The sequence below is a fragment of the Sebastes fasciatus genome, chromosome 20 (assembly GCF_043250625.1).
Source record: "Sebastes fasciatus isolate fSebFas1 chromosome 20, fSebFas1.pri, whole genome shotgun sequence".
Taxonomy (NCBI): Eukaryota; Metazoa; Chordata; class Actinopteri; order Perciformes; family Sebastidae; genus Sebastes; species Sebastes fasciatus.
This window is the reverse complement of record NC_133814.1, coordinates 5,504,541-5,531,294: the sequence shown is the minus strand read 5'-3', so window position 1 is coordinate 5,531,294 and position 26,754 is coordinate 5,504,541. Positions and strand designations below refer to the sequence as shown.

General features: G+C 40.9%; 1 protein-coding gene across 3 annotated transcripts; it reads right to left on the bottom strand.

The window, feature by feature from the left end:
- Positions 1 to 213: 213 nt before the first annotated feature.
- Positions 214 to 26,754, bottom strand: frmpd2 (FERM and PDZ domain containing 2). 3 transcript variants are annotated; one of them, XM_074620312.1, is made up of 30 exons: positions 26,189 to 26,754; positions 23,211 to 23,332; positions 22,879 to 23,042; positions 21,515 to 21,580; positions 21,249 to 21,428; positions 21,025 to 21,100; positions 20,052 to 20,139; positions 19,690 to 19,786; positions 19,508 to 19,579; positions 19,195 to 19,369; positions 18,816 to 18,951; positions 18,570 to 18,708; positions 17,719 to 17,871; positions 17,424 to 17,609; positions 16,503 to 16,662; positions 16,162 to 16,354; positions 15,926 to 16,026; positions 15,497 to 15,577; positions 14,170 to 14,277; positions 13,051 to 13,167; positions 11,137 to 11,297; positions 10,736 to 10,834; positions 9,056 to 9,149; positions 8,380 to 8,465; positions 7,112 to 7,286; positions 4,347 to 4,561; positions 2,540 to 2,606; positions 2,178 to 2,387; positions 1,759 to 1,849; positions 214 to 385 (listed from the first exon to the last, which is right to left on the bottom strand). In XM_074620312.1, the coding sequence occupies exons 2-28, from the start codon at positions 23,329 to 23,331 to the stop codon at positions 2,350 to 2,352; spliced, it is 3,348 nt and encodes a 1,115-aa protein (XP_074476413.1). In that variant the 5' UTR covers position 23,332; positions 26,189 to 26,754; the 3' UTR covers positions 214 to 385; positions 1,759 to 1,849; positions 2,178 to 2,349. The 3 variants fall into 3 exon arrangements, with proteins under 3 accessions (XP_074476413.1, XP_074476412.1, XP_074476411.1); XM_074620311.1 differs by having other exon boundaries at positions 11,116 to 11,297; positions 23,211 to 23,335; positions 26,189 to 26,753; XM_074620310.1 differs by having other exon boundaries at positions 11,116 to 11,297; positions 26,189 to 26,753.

The following is a 26,754-nucleotide window of genomic DNA, read 5'->3' as shown; positions in this document are numbered from 1 at the left end:
GTGTGTGTGTGTGTGCTGCCCGGTTCGTCCAGATACTAAATGTTCTCTAAATGTAAAGTTTGTTGGTGTATCATCTATATTCAGGTCAGACTCAGTTTAATGGCATTTGTTTTTGTGAGAGAAATGAGGGTTTGCATTCATTCTATTTCTGAACACATAATAATGTGTGAGCTTAAATTACCTCAAAAGCAGAAGAAGTAGCCAACACACAGAAACGTTTAAATTATTTTTAATGACAGAGAAATGGCATTCACAATTTCAACATATTCTCCTCCATATGTGTGGACTTTTTGTGTCCTCAACAACATTTATACCAATAATTCTTTTACAGTTGATTTCCGTTGTCTTCTTCTTTGGTGTCAATAAAATGCCTCTTTTAGATTTCCTGTGGAGGAGAAAAAAAATATCACACTAGCTCAGTTTTCATGAAATGCTGTTAATTGAGAAGTGAGACTCCTCATGCCACCTCCTTCTCAGGCTTTAAAAAATCTAGCCTGTGACAGGAGACTTTGACCAATCACAGGTCATTTCAGAGAGAGAGCGTTCCTATCGGCTGTTCATTTAACAGAGGCAGCTGTCAATCACTCGCGAACTCCGGTCAAACTAGGCAGCGCTGATCAAATATCAACATTCTGTTACTGTAATGTCTATTTCTCGCCTCAAATGTTCTCAAAAACATCTTGTAGTGTACTGTTTAGCTGTAAAATGAGAAAGTTTGTTCCGGCTGGTGGGCGGTGCTTGGTATTTCCTCAACTTGATCTCAACATGGCTGCCAGGTCACAAACTTTCTCATTTTACAGCTAAACAGTACACTACAAGATGTTTCTGAAAACATTTGAGGAGAGAAATAGGCATTACAGTAACAGAATATTGATTCATATTTGATCAGCGCTGCCTAGTTTGACCGTTTGAACCGGTGGTTGTTTTCCTCCGGTATGTGAAAATTTGCAGATGCCATTAGGAGCACCGGAGGACACACAGACACATGATTTTTTTCAGATTTCCTGTCTCATGCACTACTGTCAGGATATAGTGACCGTTTTATAAAAATATATTTTTTAATATATATTTCATATTTGCTCCAATTCTACCCACTGCTGCTTTAATAATAGCAGTAATTATAATAATAATAATAATAATAATAATAATAAAACATAATTGGGATAAATAAACTTAAATAATATAAAATCATTATAATAAGAAAAGTCTGTTTTATTACTTTTTTGTGTTTATAAGTTTGAGAGTCTTAATCTATTCTTTAAATTCACATAAAAATCCAGTAAAATTGTGGACAAAGTTTGTTATATTATTTAAAATTTACCATATATATAATCTATTAGTTTACAATGAATTCAAAGTTATAAGCACTCATGATTACTGTGTGCAATACATAGAAGGCAAAGGTTGTCACCTGTAGCACTATGCTGCCACCTTGTGGTTACGAGATGAACTGGTAATACAAGTTGAAGGTTGCTTCTAGAGCAGTGGTTTACATGAAATTATGGATTGATCTACAGGTATAAGTATAAGTTCTTTGACCTGAAATGTTGCATATAGGTATAAGATAAAATTCAAAAATGCTTATGTTTGGATATATTTTACATTTAATTTAGAAAAAACAGTTAGATTTAGGTTTAGATGAGAGCAGAGCTTCATTTTCTATATGAATCATAAATTCTCTGTGAAATCAACTATAGTCAAACACAACCAGAAACAAACATGTGTGACATTATGCTCCCTTATTATCCAGTTACTCACATTTTTATTGAACTGTTGCTTCCACAAATCCATCTACATTCAGCCTCCAACCTCTCCGCTCTCCTGCTCCGTCACTGTTTCTTCAGTATGCCTTGAAAACAGACAAAGACCAAACTTGTTTCATGTCACACTGAGTTACATCGTGTCATATCACAGCATGTTGTGTAAGTTCTTACAGTGTGTGTGCTACGTTGATCTGTTTATGTGATATTAGTGCCCGGCTGCAGTGTTTGAGGTGATTGGAAACATCAGTTTATCCCTCTGGACTAGTGTACTAAGAGTCTTTGTGTCAATCACTAGAGGTGAAAATACAATCTGCTATGACAACCCCTCAATAAATAAAACCACCCACTGTCTGGTCATCAACATGTTGTGTCAAATCACATCACGTCGTGTCACAACTGTGGAACATCACTGACCTCTCAGCAGTGTCGGAGTCCCATCGATCGGATCGGCTTAACACGCTGATCGAAACACCTCTACCGCTCAGTATTTCTTCGGTCTCCATCACCACTTCCTCATTGGTCAGGAAGCGAGGTGTTGCTTCTGAACATCCCTGAGTGCCGCTGCTGTGTGACACTGTGACATCACTCATGTGCCAGTAAACTGATCAGTGGAAGGAAGGATCCCTACAGAAAACAGACAGATAAGTGAGGAAATTAGGTAGGTGCTAGTTATCATACCCTCACGACAACGTAGTCGGGGGTATATAGCACGCACACTTTTGCCTTGCTGGTACATGCGCATGTTAGAGTGTGTGTGTGTGTGTGCGTGTGTGTACCTGGTGCAGGCCGACTGAGAGTCAGTCGAACCTCAGGTGGTGCAGTCTTGAAGAGCTTTAGCACCCTCTACAGACAGAAGAGAGAACTTTTAACAGCAATACCACACTGTGAAAATACTCCACTAGAAATAAAAGTCCTGCATTCAAAACCTTGCTAAAGTGAAAGTGAAAAAAATAATAATCAGAAAGTACATTGTGCAGTAAAATGTTTAACTCCTTTATATACTGTTGGGTAGTTAATCTAGTAATCTACAGCAATGCATCATATTTTATAAAATCACCATGTGTCTGTAGCTTTGCTGTCCTGTTAGAACCACGTATCTTTAAAAAGTCATAAAAGCAGCTTTGTGACGATGCATTTTCCGGCTCATCCAAAAGGCTTTTTAAATAATTTATTTAGCTTAAGAAGTAGGTGAATTTTTTCCAGACATTAAGGAACACTTTTTCCTAAAGTTCATCGGAAAAATTCACATTCAAAATCACCAAATTTGGAGATACAGGAAAATTGTAATCTGAAAAGTAACAGTTAAACAATGTTGTTTGTATGGTATTTTTTTAGTGCAACTGAATGAGATTCAATGTACAATAAAGGACAACTGCATATATCTTATTCTGAAAGAATTAGTTTAACAGCAGCGTGGTCATACTAATTCAGCAGATAAGGGCTGGCGGATTTACCGGTTAAATTACAACAGTTTTAAACTGTAAAATGTAAAGGTTGTTTTGTAAAGTTGCTTACATTTTTACTGTATTTTTCTAGAATTACTCTGGCAACCACAGCTCCCAGTTTGTTTGTTTTTTGTTTTTTTTATGTAAAAACAACAGGACTTTAGGATTTTAGGAGTAAAAAGTACAATATTTTCCTCTGAGATATAGTGGAGTAGAAGTGTAAAGTTACATAAAATGGAAATACTCAAGTAAAAGTACCTCTGATTTGTACTTAAGAACAGTACTTGAGTAAATGTTCTTTGTCACATTCCATATGTTTTGTAGCAGATCTTAAAGGTCCCATATCATGCTCATTTTCAGGTTCATATTTGTATTTTGTGTTTCCACTAGAACATGTTTACAAGCTGTAATGTTAAAAAAAAACGTTATTTTCCTCATACTTTCGGCCTGAATATACCTGTATTTACCCTCTGTCTGAAACGCTCCGTTTAGTGCATTTCAATGGTATTGCAACTGAATTGCGTTGCTAGGCAACAGTTTGGGTCTATGTTTACTTCCTGTCAGCTGGTGTTATTTACATACTGGGACACATTTAGAATGTTTATGTTTAAAACCGTGTAATGGTCTAAATATTTTCTATTTGTGACATCACAAATGGACAGAAATCAGCTTGTTTCAAACGCACAATTATTGAATACGGGCTGTGTGTATTTCTCTGTATATTGAGCGTTTTGATAGTTTAACAGTATTTATCAAGTCACTTGCTTTATAATATAAAAGACATGAATATCTCACTTTTAACAATATGGGACCTTTAACATTTTTAAAATGCACCATTTTCATACAAAGTAATTACCAAAAAAATATATGTATCAGTATTTCCTCAATAATCTGATTCTCCTCAAAACAACATTTGGACCATCATGAGAGAACAACAACCCACAATAGCTCAAATAAAAGTAGAAATGATATATTTCCATGCATATATGTGCAATATGGTCAGAATGTTGAACCAGTTTAGGTTAAAGGCCTGCCATACTATAGAGAACCAGTGCAGTACTGATCTATCCTGCAATAATTACATATACTCATATAACTGCAGCATATTTGCCGTATTAGAGATGAAATGTGCACATACTGGATAGGACAGCTCCTTGAGTGACTGGCCGTTGACGGCCAACAGCACGTCTCCCTCCCGGATCCTGCCGCTCTGCTGGGCCGGCTGGCCGGGGTAAAGCTGCTTTATCCGGACCAGGCTGCCAAAGTCCCGAGTGGGCGGATCCAGCTCACACATGAGGAAGCTGAAGCCCAGGCCGTTGGCATTCTTAGTCAGAGTCACTTCCTGGGTGTTGTCTGAGGGTTTGGAGGTGGGAGAATGGGGGGGAGGGCAGTAACGGGATAATGAGGAGGCGAAAACACGATGTAGACGTCAAAGTGACAAAGGGAATTAGAAAGAAGTGGATGGGAGGAGAGGAGGGAGGGAAGAAGAAAAGATAAAGCTGATTAGATTCAGTTTGTTTTAATTAGTTTTGTTGCGATTTAAACTTAAACATAAAAAATAATCAAAAACATTCAAGTTTTCTGCCTGAACTAGCTTGCAGACAGGACACTAAACATACATTTTCTATTAGTGCCCTTTTTTTTCTTTTTATACATTTAGTGACTTTCAGTACTTTAAAAGCCCTAGTTTGACATTTTGGGAAATCTGCTTATTCACTTTCTTGCTGAGAATAGCCAGCAGCTGGTCAGCATAAAGACTGGAAACGGGGAAACAGCTAGCCTGGCTCTGTCCAAAGGGAAAGAAAATCAGCCAACCAGTAAAACCAGAGACTATTAAAGAAGTAGACATAGTCACCATGACGTCGCCCATTGGTTTGTGGACTGCCGTTTTTAAGCCTTGAGTTTGATATGTTGGCCGTCGCCATCTTGGTTTTTGGAGCTAGAAGCATCCCCTGCTTTATGGTCTATTTGACTCTAAATGGGACCATCATTTACTAAATGAACATCATGCTGTATTGAAGAAGACTTGAAACTAGAGATTGAGACCATAAACTCATGTTTACAATGTTTACTGTGGTAATAAATCAAGTGAGAAGTAGGCTAATTTTCTCATTATAGACTGCATATGAGAAGGGGACGTAGTCACCGTGACATCACCCATTGGTTTGTGGACTTCCGTTTTGAAGCCTTGAGTTCGTCATTTTGTCCTTCACCATCTTGTTTATTTTGCGACCAGGAGTGACACGAGAGGGTGGAGCTAAATAAAACTGAACGCTGAATAAGACGTTTTTATGTGACCAAAAAGATTATAATTAACATTCATGAACAGTTGTCGGTTTTACCATTTGGTTTAGTGTTGGTAAGCAGATTTTGTAACCTTGCCAGGCTAGCTGTTTCCAGTATCTTTGCTATGCTAAGCTAACCGGCTGCTGGTTGTAGCCGCATATTTACCAGAGAGATATAAGCCCACGTACACACAGGGAATGTCAAGAGCGCGTGGCGGCTGCGTGGCGTGGCGGCTGCGTGCTACACACGTCGGGCGTTCACACCAGCTGCATTTCAGCTGCATGTCAGCTGCGTTTCTGCTGCTGCTGTCAGCCCTTTCTTTCTACATAGTTTGTCTCATCTACTCTTCTATTTCATTTTCACTTTTATTTATTTATTTATTTCATTTTGAATTTATTTTAATTTTAAATTCAAAATTTGCTCCAACGTTTTCGAGGAGTTGAGAAGTTTCACAAGACCGCGATTCTCCGAACTCACATTTGATTAATTAATTAATGCCTACATTTATTTTTTTATATTGTCTTTGGTACATTTAATGTTATTTATTTATTTGTTTATTCATGTTTTATTTTGGTTCCATCCTCCACAATTTTCATGTAACTCTTAACAGGGAAACGAATGGATGCATTTCCCAAAATATCCAACTATTCCTTTAAGCCAACTGTATTTTTTGCAGCAGTTGGCCTCATTTCATCAGAAGGGGAAGGTCATCACGAAAGAGACGGTTTTAAAAAGTTCAGTCAGACAAAAATTGGTCATCTCAAAATATGGTGAGAACAGATTGTCTTCATCACAGAATAATTGTTTTGTCATCACAGCAAATCAAGGCTCGTTATATCAAGACAAATTAAAAAAAAAAAAAAAATCACAGTCAAGATAAAGAAATCATTACTTGCATGTCTTCTTCAGCCCTCTGTAGACATGATGAAAGGCAACAGTAAAATCAATTATAACACCAATTTGATAAATAAAAATTCAGATCAGATTTTTCAGAAAAAGATGCATACATAAAGTAACATAAAATGAGCAACAACACAGGCCTGTACAGAAATGGGTAGGAGAGACAAGGTGATGGTTTAGGTGTCAACAGACATTGGCGATTTTGGCCTTGTGTCTTGTGTTACTGGTTGCCAAGATGATAAATTGACTCTGTATTCTGTTAAATCATGTGATCTGCCTGCCTGTGTGGGAGGAAAGAGGAGAATGACAGATATAGAAGGACAGGCCGCAGGATAAGGGAGGCCAGGGGGATAAGAAGGGGAAGGTCAGGGTCAGTAAGGAAGACCAGGATGAAGAGAAGGAAGTGTGTGAAGGTTCACCTTGAAGCAGCCAGACTAGCCTGGTCGGCAATTAAACCACAAAACAGCTTAGAGTCGACAGGCTCTCTCACGCAGGTTCTTCCTCGGTAGTGTGAGGTTTTGTGACATAACGAACTGTCTCTGCTGATCGATCTATTGGTAAAATTGTATTCATTATGGGAAGTCTGCAAGAGCACAAATGCTCTCTGCAAATATTTCTGAGCTGTTCCCAGAAAGACATCCTGGACTTTCTTAGTTTGAGGCACTTGTATTTTGTGCACTTAAATTAAAAGTCCAAACCTACACACAGGTCCCCTACCGTCATTGACAAAGCTGTAGTCCCTGGAGATCGCGTTTGGAGTTGTACTGATGGACGAGCAGCTGTTGAACCTTAGCGGGCTGGTAGTTGGACTGATGCTCTGATTGGATCCGCTGCTGAATGTGGAAACCCTGGGTATGTTCATCAACACCCTCTCCACAACCAAGGTTACCACCTAGTAAAGAGGAGAGGGAAAGACAAGAACGTGATCGGGAGGAAGACAAGCAAGAGAGGACAGTTTTAGGAAGGAGAGGACAAGAGAAGGGTGTTATTGGGAAGAATGGAAATTAGAACATATTAGGACCAATACCATGACCCTTAAAGCCCCCCTCCAGTGTATTTTGGCACTTCTATGTCAATTCATATTTATTTGAGTCATTTCCTAGCTAAGTTGATAAGCCACACTGTTTGCCAATTTTTTTTGACGAATAACTTAATTTTGTGCTCAAAGTAAAAAAAAAAAGAAAAAAAGAAGGTTGTTGCTAAAATGGCAATATGACGTTTGACTATAGTGGAAGCTGCAGGTAATACGTCAACGCAGTGGATTACACGAAATCCCACGGGCAGAATTAGCACAACACACTGACTGTCTCTCTCACTCACTCTCTTCTTTATTGTCTCCTCCTGCTGGAGATAAATTAACGGAATGCAGCTGATGCCGTTTTGGAGGTTTGCCGGCCTTTAACAGGTCCGGATGACGGGGAGCGCAACTTTCAGCCCAAAAGAAAACAAGAAAAAAGTCCCGCTAGAGAAATAAACGAATCACAGTGCAGCCCGGTACAGTTTTGGTGCTGAAGCTGAGGTGAGAGTGAATAGTAGAGCAAAAATGTTTTAACCGCAGTGAAAATGTTGTTTTTGAAAGGCTAAACGCCAACAAATATGGATTGAAGCAGCATTTTTGTTAGATAAAAAACATGTTGTGGATTTCGAAAATGATTACATCAACCTTTTTTAAATAACTGTTGACTTTTGGACTTTTCAAAGCTCTGGATTTATTGCAAATGTTTGGATCACACAAGTCTGAAACAAACCTACGCAGCCGCCGTGTGCAATACACCGATACATTCTGCATCGGGCTCACTTGGGCTGCTTCGATCCTACCGGAGCGAAATTAGGGCAAAACATAAACATAAATATGTGTACAAACTTTCATGCCAATCGATCTTGTAGATAATGATCATCATCATCAGCGTATATAGGTAATCATTGGTCTCTAATGGTCTTCTCACACTGACATAACACAACATCAGTTACATGTCGTCCTTTACCTCCCCAGTGTTACTCAGACGCTCCACAGCCTGCTGGTAGGTGAAGCCGTGGAAGCTAATCCCATCCACCTCCATCAGTCTGTCACCTGTAACAGAGAAAGTTTGAGACAGTTTGTGTTGTTATCTATTTCTGGCTTGTAATATCCCTTTTTCTCTCTTGAAAAAAGCATCAGCTAAATGCCAAAATGTACACACCAAATTTCCCCAATCTTAATGAGTGTTGAATTTTAGTGACACGGTGTTAAACAGAGTGTTGTTTGTCCACTCTGGGAGCTGTTATGGCTCTGGGGAAGATGCTCAAAAATAAATCTAAAGTGTTACATTTAATTATTTGCGGTATGCTCTTATTTTATTTAGGTAAAAAAACAAAACAAGGAAGCAATTAAGATAACAGCATAATTTGTACCTTTCATTGTTTTTCTTCCTGTTTGATATGTTACTCATTATTGATACCGTAGTTGCCATTGTTTTCCTTGGTTCAATGGAAGAATAACTGAGGCTTTATACAAACAACACATATCATTTTAGATGGACGGACCTAAACCTGCAGTCCAGTAATCCTGTGCCCAGTATGCTCAGGGTTGTCCCACTAACATACCATCATTAAACCAGTTTGAAAAGATTGTTCTCCACAAGTGCATAAGGCATTGTCAGATTTGATGTTTAGCTGTAGTACCTGACTGTAGACGTCCGTCTCTCTCAGCAGCCCCTCCTTGAACAAGACTTCTTATGTAGATTCCTCCATTAGGAAAGTTAGTGTTGACGCCACCCTGAGTGATTAATGATGAAACTTTGATTCAGAACATATCTGTGATGTAGGAGGGAAAACAGTATAGTATAGTAGCAATGATCAGTGCGAGTGAGGTGACATGGTGACACCAACCTCTCTCTTTCCGTCTGTAATCTTGTCAGATGTTAATCAGATTGAGCAGAGCAGACTTTGTGACCCACTGCTGCAGATGAGTTGCTGTATTAAGTACCCTGCCTGACTCCTAATGTTTTTACCATAGAAATAGAATAGGAGTAGAACGGGCATTGAGAACTGTTTTCCGTGGTCATTTGACAAGTACAAAAAATGGTGATAGTTGTTAGTTGTTGTGGTGACAACAGAAGACATGTCAGGAGGGGCCGTAAAGTGTGGTCGGAGTTTGCCTCGCTGGAAAGAGAGTGGACGCAGCTTTGAAATGAATGGCTGGCTAGTTTGCTAGGTAGCTTTTCCTTCTTTGATGCGGCGGAGAGTGAGGCAGAGGGACTGTTAGGGCCCAGACACACCAACCAGACATCAAAGAATTAGCGGTGACTAAAGGTTACCAGTTGCGTCGCCTCACATCGCCTTTGCCTCGGCCAAAAAGTGGCATTCGAACACACCGCAAAGATGACAGCTGATGGCTGACTACCACGTACTGTAAGTTCTGCACCTGCGTGAGAGGAAATAACTCTCCACACCAGCAGGTTGCGGTAGTCTGTATTTTTCATTCAAAAAGAGAAACCGAGGATTCCAGATGGCCATGTCGTTGTGAAAATATCTGTGTATTGGAATTATCAGATGAGGTGAAGATGAAAAATGAGAAGAGCCTTCTGTGTTTTTCCTCTTGACTTTACAAGTTGGTTTGCTTTCCTCACGTTTCTCTTCTCGTGCACTGATTTGTTTAAGCTGAACCGCCAATCAGAGGGATTTTTCTCACCGACGGGTGCCACTCTGACACGGGCAGACTAGAGCCGATGGTGCAAGACAAACCGAAAAAACTAGCCCAACGGACGCTCACCGACAGCCCCAAACTGTCTGACGGCCGAACGTATGCTTCGTGTGTCAGGGTGGAATGAGCTAGCCAGCTAGCTAGCTCATTCCACCATACTTTCATGCTACACTGGTTACAGAAAATGAGCCGAGCAAAGTTGTCACTCATCCGGGGATAGCAACGTGCTTTCCTACACTGTGACAAGAGTGTGTGGATGAAGCATTATGTTGTTAAATCTTACTCATTTACTCTGTCTCTCTATGCATCGGAACGTTACTACTCCTCAACAAAACCTCACTTCAGTGACTCTACGACTTGCTGTAAGTCGGTTCAGTTTATACAGAAGTTAGCCCGCTACAACAGTCGCAATGGCAACGGTACACATAAAAATGGCCGCCGCTCTGACCATCCTGTAGCGTTGATTTGAATGGGAATGTCCGTTCTACTCCTATTCTATTTCTATGGTTTTTACAGAAAACTAAAAGTTGCCCTTTTTCTCCACCGTCTTCTGCCTTCTTTTTGGCATACATTAACATATTGTCAACATCAGTGATATAACATTTCAACCCGGAGTAAGTTCACAACTACATCTTTGACATAATATTTCATAAACTCACAGAGATGCTGATTCCCAGACTTCCTGATATCTTTCTGAGCTCCACAGGGATCTCCTCTGGCCTCATGCAGTTCAGAGGGGGAGACAGAGAGCAGCAGTCCTGAAACCAACATAGACAGAAACAACACCACTTCAGTCTCTCTGTATGTCTGACTGCATACACACCCACCCACTGATCCATGCATCCATACAGATTATTGGCAAGATATTTACAGTCACAAGAACAAAATCACCATAACTAGATAAAGAAAAAGACTTATTTAGGAGGTACAGTACATTGTTTGTTTTGCTGACATTAATTCTGGCCGCCTATATGGGCCTAAATGGTTCTAAATAAAGGTACTGCCACTAAAGACACCTAAGCCATCACCATGATTCTACCTGTGCACCAAGGATTCGTACTTCTCGGGGGACGTGAAGCCTGTTGCCGGTCTTCGGTGTCATCATGACCGAAACGAGCTCATCCAAGCTGTCGTCTCCCGATCGGCCGTCCGCCATCAACGTGGTCTGGGACTCGTAATTCCTCAACACAGGAGAGCGCACACTGTTGGGACTGAGGCCCACTGTGGATTAAAAACAACAAAATCAGTTAATGTTATACCTTAAAATACTAAAGTAGAACATTTTTTAAGATGTTCAGACACGGTAAGAGTAGCCAACTATTTTTCTAATTTTTTTTGTCTGAAGGTGTTAAACGAATAGTTCAACATTTTCGGCTTATTCACTCTCAGAACCCCATTAATCCTAATAAGGCGTTGAAAAGGCGTAAGGGGACAGTGTTTCCCAGTGGGCAACCTCCGGGTCTGAAAAGTGAAGCCAATGCGGAAGTGCCTTAAACTTGCATTCTTTCTAATAGCCAGCAGGGGGCGACTCCTCTGGTTCCAAAAAGAAGTCTGATTGTATAGAAGTCTATGAGAAAATGAGCCTACTTCTCACTTGATTTATTACCTCAGTAAACATTGTAAACATGAGTTTATGGTCTCGATCGCTTTCCAGTCTTCTTCAATACAGCATGATGTTCATTTAGTAAATTATGGTCCTATTTAGAGTCAAACAGACCATAAAGCAGGGGATGCTTTAGGGTGTGGCTACCTTGTGATTGACAGGTCACTACCATGTTGTTGTCCGGTCTGAGTGTTTTCCGTGTTTTCGTCTTACAACTTTAACCCTTTCACAGTGTTTTTTCAGTTCATGAAAGTTAAATGTAACATTTTGGTCACCTAAAAATGTCTTATTTAGTGTTCGGTTGTACTTAGCTCCACCCTCTCATGTCGCTTCTGGTTGCAAAAAAACAAGATGGTGATGGCCAAAAACCAAGATTGCCATGACCAAAATGCCAAACTCGAGGATTCAAAATGGTAGTCCACAAACCAATAGGTGACGTCACGGTGATCACGTCCATTTCTTATATACAGTCTAGCACTACTGACGGAGTATACTGGCCCCTTAAGAAGCTAGAGACCAGTAGCCAGTTAGCTTAGCTTAGCTTTGCTTAGCACCAAGACTTTTTTGTGCGGATAAAAAAACAACAACAACATATAACATGTTAATTACCAACATTTGGAGGTGCTACTAAATATATTTTGTTACCTTTGGACAGAGCCAGGCTGCCTGTCAGACGGGAAACATGACCTGACAGGAAACAGCTAGCCTGGCCCAGGCTTTATGCTAAACTAATCTAAGTTAACGGCTGCTGGCCGTAACTTCATACTTAACACACAGACACAAGAATGGTGTCAATCTTCTCATCTAACTCTGGGCAAGATTGCAAATAAGTGTATTTAGAATTTATCTGAATTTATTGTTGTCCATATAGCTTCACTATATCGGCTGTGATATAAGCGAAATCACTGTGATGTATGCTGTTTTAGCATTTAAAATGTAAAGAAATGATGGATGGAGAGAACACCTTCCTAACACTTGGAATATAAAGTGTTTAACATCAGAAGGGTCTGAAGCTTTATACTGTATTATGAGAGGTGGAGGATGGAAGTTGTTTACACCCTTGAGAGCAAGATGAGTCAGCAAAAACTGACATTTTGCACAAAGACAAACAAGTGGGATGATGATATAAAAATAAGCTAAATGTTTGACATATTATTAAATAAAACCACAGAAAAGGCACTATACAGCACAAAGGAGGGAAAGGAAAACTCAGTTTTACATGTTAGTAATTCAGAACAGGTGCATCAGTAGAATAGGATAAATTGCTAACATTACATGTAAACAAAGGAGGGCAAGGGTCACCGACCCAGTATCATTACACACATACAGTAACCACACACACACACACACACACACACACAATGAGAGCACCTTTTGGCTGTGAGATAATGAGCTGCACCTCCTCGGGGCTGCTCTGCATGACCTCCGCTGCCTCGCTGAAGGTGACGCCCTCCAGGCTGATGTGGTTCAGAGAGATCAGACGACCACCTGCAGGCAAAGGTCACAGTGAAATGGTGCTGGTGTCCGGTAACAGTGGAGTTTCAAGACCTCCCCAGCACCTCTGAACCCACGTGTGACCCCCAAAGGCCTTTGACCGAATCCCACAGACACCTCCCATACCCTCTCTGTCCTCTTTTGCACTTTACTACACATTCTCTGCATCCATTTACTTAAAAGATACCGGATGAATTTAAAAGAAAAACACCTATCAACCAGATAATTGGACATATTTAAGGAGTCTGCACTAAAATGAGTATTGAGAATTAAAATATGAGAATTAGTGGCATCTTTTAGGGGAAAACATTAGGGCTGGGACAATTCACCTATCTTCTGATTCAATACTATCGCGATACTTGGGTGCCGATTCGATATGTATTGCGATTCGATTTAGGATTTATTAGGATTTTTATTAACTTTTATAACACTAGACCACGGGAAAAAGTTGAATCATACACTTCTAGGGACTTTAACTTTGGAAAATATCTAAATTAATACAGTAAGAAAGTTTGATTTTCAGCAGGTATATAGTCAGAGATGTCCTGAAGTCAAATATATCAGTCATTGTCAGGAATTATTTATTAAATTTTTTCCAGCAACCCAAAAATCTAAGAATGAAGACATTTCCCTCACAAATTAGTGGTATTTTCTTTCTAATTTATAAGGGACATGTAATGCGGCCGGCTGCTGTTTGTTTTGGTTGACGGATACGGAACGGATATGACGTTACCTTACTCAGACTACAACAATAAAAGCGGTAACTTCCTTCTACCTCCACATAGACTCAAATGAAGCAAATATATCGATTCTGTCTGCACCAAAATGAGGTGTCTACCATTAGGGAAAACACGGTTGACTGAAGAACTGATAAGGGCAAAGTTTGATTTCTAAATGGGAAAGCAAACTTCTGCAAACAGTCAAAGGTGGAACTTAAGCAATACATTGAACACAGTGTTGTTAAGGAAGTAAAAAAATGTCCACATGATTCTCTACCTGGTCGGATGCGTCCGTCCTTATCAGCGGGTCCGCCATGCACAATGGAAGCAACAAAGACGCCCAAGTCATAATGGCCCACGGTGTCCTCTCCCACTATCACGACACCTGTATGAACACAAACCACAGTTGTGCCAAGAAAGGACTTTGTTCTGTAGAGATTCTGTAAGATTATGACTTATTCATCACTTTACATAACTACTGCCAGAGTGCTTACATGATCTAAAACATTTATTCCTATCAGCTTTGTTCGTGTATTTTGCTGCAAGTGCTGTGAAAATCAAGGAAAACGAATGTGAATGTGCACTAGAAACGTACTGAACATAAAAGTAAAGGGATGACATTAGTAACAGCAGTTATTACAAGGCATCCTAAGCAGGTTGTAGTCAGCAGGCGATATGAGGGGGGGATGCCATTCCCCCTTGTTGGCAAAATGACCAAAATGCCTTCCCCTTGTTAACCTGCCATCCCCCCTCTCCATCCCCTATAGCAGAGTGAGTGCAGGGGCAGAGGGGTTGTTTAGTTGAATATGTTAGTTTAGTCTGCCTGACTCATTGATCTTTTATCTGACTGAGGTTTGTGCAAGTTCTTTAGCCCCGACCGTGGCTCTGAAATATCAGTAGCCTGCCGTGTATCAATGTGTCCTCATACAACGGTTCGTATGATAGCTTACGAAAAGTTTTTCCTAATTTTTCGTGTATTTTCCTACGAATGTCCAGCAACATGTGACGCACGTGTCAATTTCCGCTTCGGTCTTTTCAAAATAAACCTCCGTCTTCACAGGAAACTTGGTTAGGTTTAGCTATCAAAACGACTTTGTTAGGTTTAGGAAAAGATCGTAGTTTGGGTTAAAATAACTCCGGAAGTGACGTAACTTAAGTACAGAAGTTACATGACGGCAACAAAACTACTTACGCTTAGGAAAAGATCGACTTGGTTAGGTTTAGGCAACAAAACTACTTAGTTATGTTTAAGAAAAGTTTGTGGTTTGGGTTATAATAACTCTGGAAGTGGCGTAACTTAAGTACAGAAGTTCCGTAACAAATAAATCAACATTGACTACTGGTTTCACACGGGGTACGAACACCGGTCTCCCGGGAGAAAGTCTGGTATTTTTTGACCCACCCATCCACCCCGACTTCCTCCATACGCGGTGTTCGTCGCTCTTTAGAAACAAAATGGGTCCATCCCTCCTGTTCAAAATCGAATCACTAAACTAATCACTGGCCGTAGTGGTAGACTAGTGCATCAAAATCTTAACAATTCCTCTTGGAAATCAATCTTCTCTGTTGATGCTGTGTATTGTTTATAAGTGTGATCAGCTTACCCAGGCCAAGCTTTGGGTCTTTCTTTAAAGAAACACATATGACTTCTCTCTCTGGCGATGACCCTAGTTTTGTTGGGGTATCTGTAAGACACAAAGTACAATAACACGTAAACATATTTAAAATGTAACTTCTTCCTAAAATAAGAATCGATAAAAAGATGCATCATTCATCCATCATTAATGAGGTATAGCAGTGGCATTTTGAAAGTGCATCATCACACAACTACTGTCAGCACTGAATTATTGATGGCCCACAAAAAGTTCAACAGTTCGCAACTCTTGTCTGAATTTTTAACCCAAAGTACACCCAGTTCCCCTCGTTTCTCAGCTCTACAGGCAACGGAAGAAGTTGCAGAGACTTTGTTGATCCTGTTGCTTGTTTGTAGGCCATCCGGTAGAAACAATGAGCAGTAAACTTAGAGGCCATACCTCTGGCTGCTGGGGAGCCAGAAAGAGCTTCAGATCCGCTCCTCTGAGAGCAGGCCGGGGAACGCATACCAGTGCTGCTGCGCTGACTGCTGGAGCAGGTACTGCAGAAAAAACGCAGAAAAACAACGTGATAATAGTGATAGAGCGATTACACAATTCCGTTCTCTGCTGCTTTTTTTTGTGGAATAAGCAGAAGAAGAACTGAAATTAGCATGAGCTGCTAGATGGCTAAGTACCTTTGCTCATTGAGGCGCTGCTGTTTAATGCGTGCCACGATCCTGGCGTTGACGTCATCACACAGCTTGTTCAGGGACTCGTCCTGAGGCGTGGTCAGACCGCTGTCATCCTGTGGCGTCTCTGGACTGGAGTAGGACTTGTGCAGGCTGCTCTGTGCGCGACACACTGCCGCGTACTGCACAATGTTCTCCTCTGGAGATAAAGAAACATGGAGAAGGTATGTTTAGGGAATGGAAACAGTCTGCAAGAGGAGTCACCAACTTTGTCTTTCCACTTATGTCTCCTGAGTCCTATAACTCAAAAAGCTGGCTTTGGCAATAGTTATGGTGCAGCGACTGACCTGAGACCAGGCTGTGGCTCAGTTGGCGAGAGCTCATCTCATTGTTGAACTTGTGTTGGGCTGAACAGAGGTTACACAGATATGTGGCTACCTTCGATCTCTCTGTGATGAAGGTGTACTTCTTCTTGCTGCCCCGGCTCTCTATTATAAATTTACGCCTCTGCAAGCACATGAAGAAAAACGTTTTTTTAGGGAATAACATGAAAAAATGAACAATGAAAAATGACAAACGTCTCTACCATTTAGGGATGTCACGATACCAGAAATTTAGTAGTCGTGAAATTCCACGATTTTCGATACCAATACGATACCACAGAAAAAAACCAAAAGTAAAACAATAAATACATTTTTGTTAAGAAGTTAAACAGGTCATAATTCCCTCTCTGTTATCTACTTTATATTGCTGTACAAACAACTTCTCGCCAAGATTAAATTTAAACACATCATGGTAACGTTAGAATTTACCCTTTTTTACTTCATTTTTACTGTATAGCGCCTGAACGCATCATAATGGCACCTCCTGTGTTGAAATTGGCAGGATGAGGGATAGCTAACATTAGCTGTTAGCAGCCGGTAGGCAACACAGTCCCGCACGGAGCTAACAGCCAACATTAACTAGCTCTCGTCCTGCCAATTTCAGCACGGATTTGTTGTTGGCAATGTAGCAATATCAGCGAAAAAAAGAGGGTGTGTCCCTTGGATGTGTTCCAAACACATTTTCTATCGGGACACTGCTAGTCTCGAGCCCCGATGGTACCTGCAGTACAGTAGAAAACAAGTACCGTCACGTTTTTTAGAATTTTGCCATCAACTTGGTACTGAAGTATCGGTTCTTGTGACATTTCTACTACCAACCACATTTTTATTTTGGCAGCAATTTTATTTCAATAAGAGGGATTAAATCATCATCCCTTCGCTCACGTTAGAAGAGATTGTTGCCGTCTCCCTCCAGTAGAAAGTCTGACTGGTGGATTTGCCGCCATCTTTAACCTCGTAGACGTTGATTCCTTTGGCACAAACCCCAATGACGATCTCTCCTTCTAAGGGCTTTTTCTCACGCATCACACGGTGGAACAACACGCCGTATTCAGGCAACTGCTGACACACCTAAAGGGACAAATAGAGAGTGGTGACTGTGCTTCATATGATGTTAATGGTAGTCATAGTTGTACCGCTAGATATGAATCTCCATCATCAAATTTGACCATTTTGCTACCTTGAGGAACTCGAGCTCTGATTCGTCGGTGAGCATCTGAGCGTTGTTGGTGTGAAGTCGTAGCAGCTCCCCCTGAATGTGAGGCAAGGCACGTTTCTCCATCACGCTCTTGGAGACATACTGGTCAGGGCGGTAGTAGTTCCTACCGTATACCTAAACACGACAGATCAAAACCTTTAGACAAAATATTTAGAGGAACTTATGCACTACAAACTTAAGGGCGTATGAATGACACAGTAATTTGCAAGTCATATCACGTGCAATAAGAACGCCGTTCTTGCTTTTGCCAAGTCATTTGTACGCCATTTAGTCTGTATTGACAGCAATGTAAACACATCCATGTAAATATACTACGCTCAGAGCTAGTGACGTAGAATAAAAAGTGAGAGAGCTGCTTATGGTGGGCGGGAGAGGAGGTGGACGGGTCCAACAAACACAGGACTTTCAACCGTGAAACTGGTGTTTGTTTCCCAAAGTGTTGAGTAATTTTGAAGTTATGTTAATGATGTTTGTGACGTGTTTTCTGTACTTCTGTCATGTTGTTTTTGTACGTAGTTTACGTGCTTATTTTAAGCACAGTCATGATGTTTTTTTCCTAAACCTAAGTGAGCAGTTTTGTTGCCCAATCCTAACTGCAGCTGTTACCATAGTTTTGTTGCGTGGCATGAAAAGAGACGTACAAATGACACACGCCATGTAATGTCGTATTTACATGCCTTCCCATGAGATCCGGTTGAACAATGACATGTCAATGTTTCAAAATGCTGTATGTGGCACCCATAAATATTTTTGTTGTTGTATTAATTATACCTAGGTATTTACATGTTTTGTTCAAATGTGTGGTGCACAACCTCAGGCATGCAGTCTCCACACTCCGTCTGCAGGGCCAGAGCTCCCAGGTACAGAGCCGTCTCCTCATGGCAGGACAGCCTGTCCTCCAAAAGGTCTCTCCTGAGCTGGAGGTAATACTTGTGGCGGGTCTGTTTTTGCCTGACAGAGAAGACCATACACTATTAAAGATTCAACCGTACTTTACATTTTCTAATTATTATTTTTTTATTTTTTGGTAAAAATACGAGAAAAGGGGAAATACTTACAAAAGAAGAGAAATGTCATTGACAAAGAATTTGACCCTGAAGAAAAGGACAAGGGTGGTTGTAGGCACTTTCTTCCAGCTATCTGGAGCAACTTTGGAAATCTTGGTATCGTTGTCCACAAAGTAAAACTCATTATCTGACCAGAGAATAGAGAAAAGAACAAAGAAAATTGTAAGTTGACATTAATAATATATGACTTGTAGTCTACCGACACCATAAAGTCCCATACAACGGGCTTCTGGTGTGTTTCACATATACATCACATGTATAAATGACCTCAAAATGCTCTAGTGCTCAAATAAATCACTACAAACGTGCCACAATTAGACAAAAACGGAGCCCTTCAGAAAGACTCATTATTTCTTTTAAACCTGTTTACCGTCAATATAAGCAAGGCCAAAGTAGAAATGTTCCACCAGGTTGGAGTGAGCCACAATCATGTCAAAGACGTCCCCTCCTCTGGATTTCACCTCACACTTGACCAGGATGCTCTGACCGTTTGGCATCACCACACTCAGCTCTCTCTGAGTGATTGGAGATTTCCCTTTCTTTGACTGAGAAAAGAATTTAGAGGACATAAATAAATAAGGTAAGAAATTATTCATGCATGTTGCAGAATAATGCTTTATTCTTTATGCCCTTCAAACTACTGTCAAACTCTCACAATTTAATTTCTATTTTGCAGAACTCACCACGATGGATCCAGGCAGCTCCAAGACAACCAGCGGCTCATCTAACATTCTAATAAACTCAGGACCCATGTCCTGCAACAGAGGATAAATAATAAAAAAACAAGGTTTTAATGGAATGTGTGATGAGATATTATGTTTTCATTATATTATATTATATAACATGATATAATACTCTTGCCCACCTTCACTTTCTTGTCATTCAGACTCATCGAGGAATCGAACTGTGCGAGGGATCTCGAGTTGGCGTTTCGATTACCATCCATGTACGGACTACAGGGGCTGAAAAAATGAGTTTTCCATTCTGAGTCTGATGGGAGGTGAGATCCGTCACTCATGACACGATGGCTCAAACCATCACACATTTAATTTCCTTCTCCCGTGGAGGGGTTTGTCTTTCCAGCACTCTCTTCTTTTTACTTTTTACTCATTGTTTTTATCATTTAAGCGATAAAATCAAACTTTACTTGAATTTGGTTCATTTTGAAGTAAACAACATATGTTTATACTGTGTCTTGTCTGTTATCATGTGTGTAATGCTTCATACCCTGTGGGCTCGCATGGATAAGCTGCTCCGGAGAATGTTCTAGAAATCTTCTTCTTCAGCGCCCATGTTGAGTTGCTAAAAGAGCCTCCTGAAAAACAAATTGGTATGCAATACCTTACATTACATGCCAATATTACAGCTCTCACATTTGGCATGGTAAATGTCTAAAAAACATTAGTCCGTTAGCTTAGCGTGGCCTATGACTGGGAGAAGGGGGGGAAATGGCTATCCTGGCTCTGTCCAAAGGTGAAGAAATTAGCATGACTAGCTAATAAATATGTTACTTAGCAACCTTTAGAGGTGCTGGTAGGTGGTAGGCTAGCTGTTTCCCTCTGCTTTCAGTCATATGCGAAGCTAACTGGCTGCGGATAGTTGCTTCATATTCACCATACAGAAATAATAGTGGTATATGAAGCGACAGCCAGCAGCCGGTTAGCTTAGCTTAGCGCAAAGACTAGAAACAAGGAAACAGCTAGCTTCGGTCTGACCAAAGATTAAAAAACTGCCTATCAGCACTATTAGCTCACTAATTACCGACATTAACTCACTGACATTATATTACATTTTTCTGTAGAAAAAAATGGAAATGTAAAAATGACATGTCGTGGTTTTATAGTGGATTATGTGCCTTCGACTATTTCCTGGCCGGGAGCAGTGTCTTTTCTGCACAACTTTGTGTACAGATTAAACAAAGTAGATCTTTCTAAGTCTGCTTTGGAGCCAAATTGAATTACCTTTGTACAGAGCCAGACTAGCTGTTTCCCCCTGCTTCCTGTCTTTATGCTAAGCTACGGTAACTACCTGTTGGCAGTAGCTTCATATTTAGCATAAAGACATGAGAGTAGTATCAATCTCCTCGTCTAACTCTCTGCAATAAAAGTGAATAAGCCTATTTCCTAAAATGTAGAGCTATTAAAAATGCAATTTAATTTCAGTTGGACTTTAAATCTAACAGAAGGGATCAGTTTCTTACTGTGTAATCTGTCCCTGATCATTTGACTGCGGTCTGTTAGCCGGGATCCGTTTTCAGCCATGGACACATGATCAACCTGCAAAAGACATCACTGTTCAGGTCAAGAAAACCAGCAGAGAGTTGGTGCTATCAGTAAACTCAACAAAAAACAAACAAATCTAAAACTTCTCGAAACCAAACGTGACCTCACCTAGGCAATTGAAACCAAACCAAAATCCACTCACCGAGTTTCTGTAGACGTCTTCTACCAGCTGCCTGACGAGTCGTTCGGGAGGAGGCAGCATCGAGGCCCTGTGGTGAAGCTCGCAGGTCTCCAGCACCGTCAGCAGGTCGGTCCGTCTGACCACCATGTCCTCGCACATGCTCAGCAGCAAACCCTCCAGCTCTGCACTCAGCTGGACCGGCTGGGAGGAAACAAGTGACAGCAAAATGGATGATACCGCAAGTACTATGAATACGCTAGAATGAGTTTGAGAAAAGGAAGAAGTACCTGGTTTTGAGGTAGATGATAATCAACACACCAATAAAGAGTCATCCCCAGTGAGTACGCAACCATCTGAGGACAGCAGGACAAGGAAATGATTCAGACATTTATTTCGGTTTATATCAAAACCCTTTCTGTAACGTCCTGTTTTTGGGACTAGTGCCACTGTTGGTGCCGAGCTCATGCTGTTAACTGATTCCCAAGGGGCTGATCACACTGAGACGCGTCACTACAGGCGCGGCCACTTCAAAAAAGCCTTGGCAATGCACTTCGGGAAAAACCGGCGGTGCACCTATGGAGTGGGGCTGTGTGCTTGCAACCTGCGACTCCACTCCTTGCGCTGAAAAGTTGAGAATATTTTATATTATATATATATTATATTTTATGCATGTCTAAAAAATGCAAAAAAAAACGTGAGGCGTGACGAATAGAATAGAATAGCGCACGCCAGACACGTCCTACCATAGGAAAACAATGGTTTTGCAGGCGATGCGTTTCTAGCAACGCGTCTCGGTGTGATCAGGTCCTTACAATGTCTGATTGAAGGGGTTAGCACGGAGATATATTACCTTGCACAGCAGCCGGATTCTATATTACGCAAGAATCGTGGGATTATATATCACATGAAAAATCCACCTTGTCAGGCTTCAAGTAATGCGTTTGTGTCCGGCAAACCAGAGCACGGACCAATCAGCGTCCTGTGAAGAGCTACTGGCAACTGCGGGCGTGACTTATGTGTGTATGATGCGACGACAAGGGTAGGCGACTGTATGTTCAAAATAACAACAATCTCCCAAAGAGATTAGCGTAGCTGCATTAGCATCAGTTATACCAGAACTGGAGAGAATTTCTTCATTGAAAGAAGAGCAAAGAACGGCACTGAAGGCTTTTTCTTGATGGGAAAGATGTTTTCGTTCTTCTCCTGACTGGCTCCGGCAAGAGTTGGATTGACAGATGGTTCATCCAATCACCTACCAAGTTTTTTTTTAAAGTACCTGCCCTCTTCTAAACAGTTTCCAATGACGGCTTCTCAGATGGTTCTGTGTAAACAAGCCATCTGGCACGTCCGGTTAGGAGATATGCTTAAAACATAGCCATTTCTCTATGTAAATCCTTATATTGTGAACCCTTCCAACTGGTTGGCGTTTCATAAATGTCAACTAGTTTGATTTGAATTAACATTAGAAGCCTGAAGTGATAAAACAATCCAGTAATGAAAAGATTTTTCTTATTATTTTCCATTCCATTACTCCTTTTATGACCCCTCAGATTTATCTCGCGACTCCTTTTGAGGGTCCCGACCCCCAGGTTTAGAACCACTTGTCTACATCATGATATTTTATAGCAGATGTCCTCACAAGTTTGCCAACCTTTTCGACTGCAGTCCTGGTGGAGGCAGCGTGACCCTGCTGGATCTCCGGCGCTGTGAAGGAGGCCACGTCTTCGTATCGGGCACAGCTCTTGAAGGCCAGACTCCCGTTGGCTGACAGCAGCACCGAGCCTGGGCTCAGCACGCTGCACATGTTGCCTGAACCTAAACCGAGAGCAGAACACAAAACTGGTTTCTCTTTCTTTCTCTTGCAACTATTTGGTTGAGCACAAACTTAGTCTGTTTGGATGCTCTTGAATGCTGCCTGAGAAAAGAGCCCTGTGCGCTGAAACAAGTGGAATTGGGAGGAAATGGGAACTGATGAGTGGTTACCTTTTTTGGAAATGTCCAGTAAGGCCTCAGTGGTGGCGAGCAAAAGACACCAGACCTCATCCTCGTCCAGTTTTGAACCCCGGGCCTCCAACACTTCCGCCAGGGTCACAAATGTACCCATCCTGCTGGGAGACACACACTCAACGCTTCAGGTCGATAGACTGTATTGCTGTATTATGTGTGGGGGGAAAAGGTATGTGTTCCTGTATTGTACATTAGTTGCACTATTGATCTACATTAAAAATAGTGTTTTAAATCAATAATACCTGATAACACTGTTGTATACCACGACATGGTACATTATAGGAGGAATCGTGTCTTTTCTTAAAGGGGACCTATTATGCTTTTGTGCTTTTCCCCTTTCCTTTAGTGTGTTATTTATTTTTTTGTTCATGTCAAAGGTCTGCGAAGTTACAAAGTCCACGCCAAAGGGAGTTACTCTCCCCCATAGAAACACTGCTCCTGAACTGCCTGAAACGCCTCGCTTGAAGTCCTGCCTTTTCTTCTGTAGCTTAGTGATGTCACCAGGTAACATATTTTGCCTAGCGGCTAGTTTGGCACGCCCTCAAACACAGCTAGTTAGAGCGGAGCTGGAGCGGAGTTCGAAGAGTTTGGTTCGGTTGACCAATCATAACAGTGGGCCAGCTGACCAATCAGAGCAGACTGGGCTTTTTTGAGGGGGCGGGGCCGGAGCTCAAACAGAGCGTTTCAGACAGAGGCTGAAAGAGGTGCTGCAGCACAGCCGTTATGAGAAAAATAAAGCGATTTTTTCGATGTAAACATGTTCTAGTAGAAACCTCAAATACAAGTATGAACCTGAAAATAAGCACAATAGGTCCCCTTTAACAAACAGGCTGAATGTCCTCATGGGCTAGAATCCCACTACTAAGTACGCCCGACGCAGTGAACGTTTAGAGGTCAGAGGTCGGAGTTCCAGACAGACAAGCTTAGAGTTTAGTGGAATTAGATCTAATTGGAAACAAATCCAACACTTTATGGCTTCCATGCTTTCTCCATGAAAATAAAGCAATTTCTACGGACCACATCTACTTTACCATTAAAAAAAAAACTAGCAGACATGCAGAATGCTTCAACATTGGTTCATTTTTGGTTTACCGGATTAATAAGTGCAGTTTTTATTTTCAAAGCTTGTGAAAAATGCAATATATCACCGTGTACTAATTTAGTCAAGCCGGTACAGTAGGATCGCTTTTTGTGACAAAACAGGAAGAAGAGCAAACAGATTAACATAACACTCAGAGGCTTTAGCATGGTTCTCGGTAACCTGAGTTTTCATTAATTTGATCTGACAATCAGATTAACGTCCGGATGTTGCCTCCAGAAGGCGTCTTATTATAAGCATCTTATTCTTTCTATTATATATATTAGAAGAAAAGAGGAGGGAAACAGTTCATTGCTTTCCGCCAAGATGACTTTACTTCTTTAATTTGCTTTAATTTATTTTAATTTAATTGAATGTACTGCTTTAACTTTGCTCCGCTAATCCGGTTATCTGTACTTTAGAATCACCCAAGACAACCTGGGGTCAAGTGTCGGCAACAATCAGCGGAGGACTTTTTCACAGCAGACGTAATGACTCGTCATAGCCGGAAACACACATGTGGTACTACAGTAGTAACATTAAAGACGGCTCTGTTCTATTCAAGTGTCCCAGTGCACAATACCAGGACCCTGAAACTGAAGCAGCTAAGTGGAATTCAGCCAGCATTCATTTGATTATTTACACCTGCGCTTTTGCTACTGTGACATGTCAACATGTCTTGTGTGAAAAATGACTATTATTTGGTTTTATTTATGAGCGGTCAATGGATTCAAATATTTAATCGCCATTAATCGCAAAACAATCAAATTCTTTTGTTCAAAATTTACCTGAAAGGGAGATTTGTCAAGTATTTAATACTCTTATCAACATGGGAGTGGGCAAATATGCTGCTTTATGAAAATGTATGTATATATTTATTATTTGAAATCATTTAACAACACAACACAAAGACGAATATTGTCCAGAAACCCTCACAGGTACTGCATTTAGCATAAAAAATTGCTCAAATCATAACATGGCAAACTGCAGCTCAACAGACAACAACAGCTGTCAGTGTGTCAGTGTGCTGACTTGACTATGACTTGCCCCAAACCTGCATGTGATTATCATAAAGTGGGCATGTTTGTAAAGGGAAGACTCGTGGGTACCCATAGAACCCATTGTCATTCACACATCTTGAGGTCAGAGGTCAAGGGACACCTTTGAAAATGGCCATGCCAGTTTTTCCTCGCCGAAGTTTGGAGCGTTATTTAACCTCCTTCGCGACAAGCTAGTATGACATGGTTGGTACCAATGAATTCTTTAGGTTTTCTAGTTTCATATGATGATCATATGAGCACGCTACAACCTCTAAAAGATTGGCGGCTAAGAGGTTAATTAAAAATCGCTAGTTCCGTTAATGTGTTAAAGAATTTAGTGGCGTTAAAACAAATTAGCGTTATTAACGCGATAACTTTGACAGCCCTATTATTTATACATTTTTATCACATATAATCAAATTAGTGGGAATATAAATACATTGATGTATGTAATACAGTGATTATACCAAAGTATAACAGATTATTTTTACAATAATGATGCACATTTTTTAGTGTTATTGACCAGGTTTACTTTGTGCTGTTTGTTACCTTGATTTATCCAGAGAACTCTGGCTATGCACTTCTCAGCTTCTAACTTACTCTGTGTGAGTAAATGGTTCGCTGCTTTGCACAGGTGCACCCTTAGTCTCAGAGTTTCAGTCAATTTTCTACATCCCAGATGGAAATTGTGTTGTTGTTGCAGCAGCAGCAGCACATATAAAGAACCCTGTACTTCATGCCCCAGCCAGCACTGCCTGTGTCTGCAAACACACATTTAAAGGCCTACAGGTGGTTTGTTGAGTAACAGACTAAAAACATAACTTGGTTTTGCATACCTTATTTCATCCGGTATCTGAAAAGATTCCTCTTTAAGTTCCTTCAGACATTCGCCACTCTGAACCTAATCCTTCTTCCTCCTATGCATCCCCCTGCCGCCATTCCACCCTCCTTTCCCTCGGCCGAGTGCTACTGTCCGTCATGGCAGCTTGTCACACCGTCTCCATCGTCTCCACACAGCGGACACATCAGCTCCGTAACATCGTTTGCCACGGTCTCTCAACTAATGACGTGTTGCTTCAGCGTTTTGCTTCATTTTCAACTATTTTTAGACTGGGGGACATAAGAACATAATTGGATTTGCAGGGCAAGCTGACGGCAGATGGGGCAGCAAAGGACTGTGTTAATCTGATGTTTCGACCACAACTGACACATTAATTGTCCCACTTTCCATTAGTACCTGATTGGCCACTTATTCCATTTCTGCCAATAGATCCCCCAAATCGTACACACTGGCCCTTTAAATGCTATCTCGTTGCAAACTCGTTTAAAGGTCCCATATTATGCTAATTTTTAGGTTCAAACTTGTATTTTGTGTTTCTACTAGAACATGTTTACATGCTGT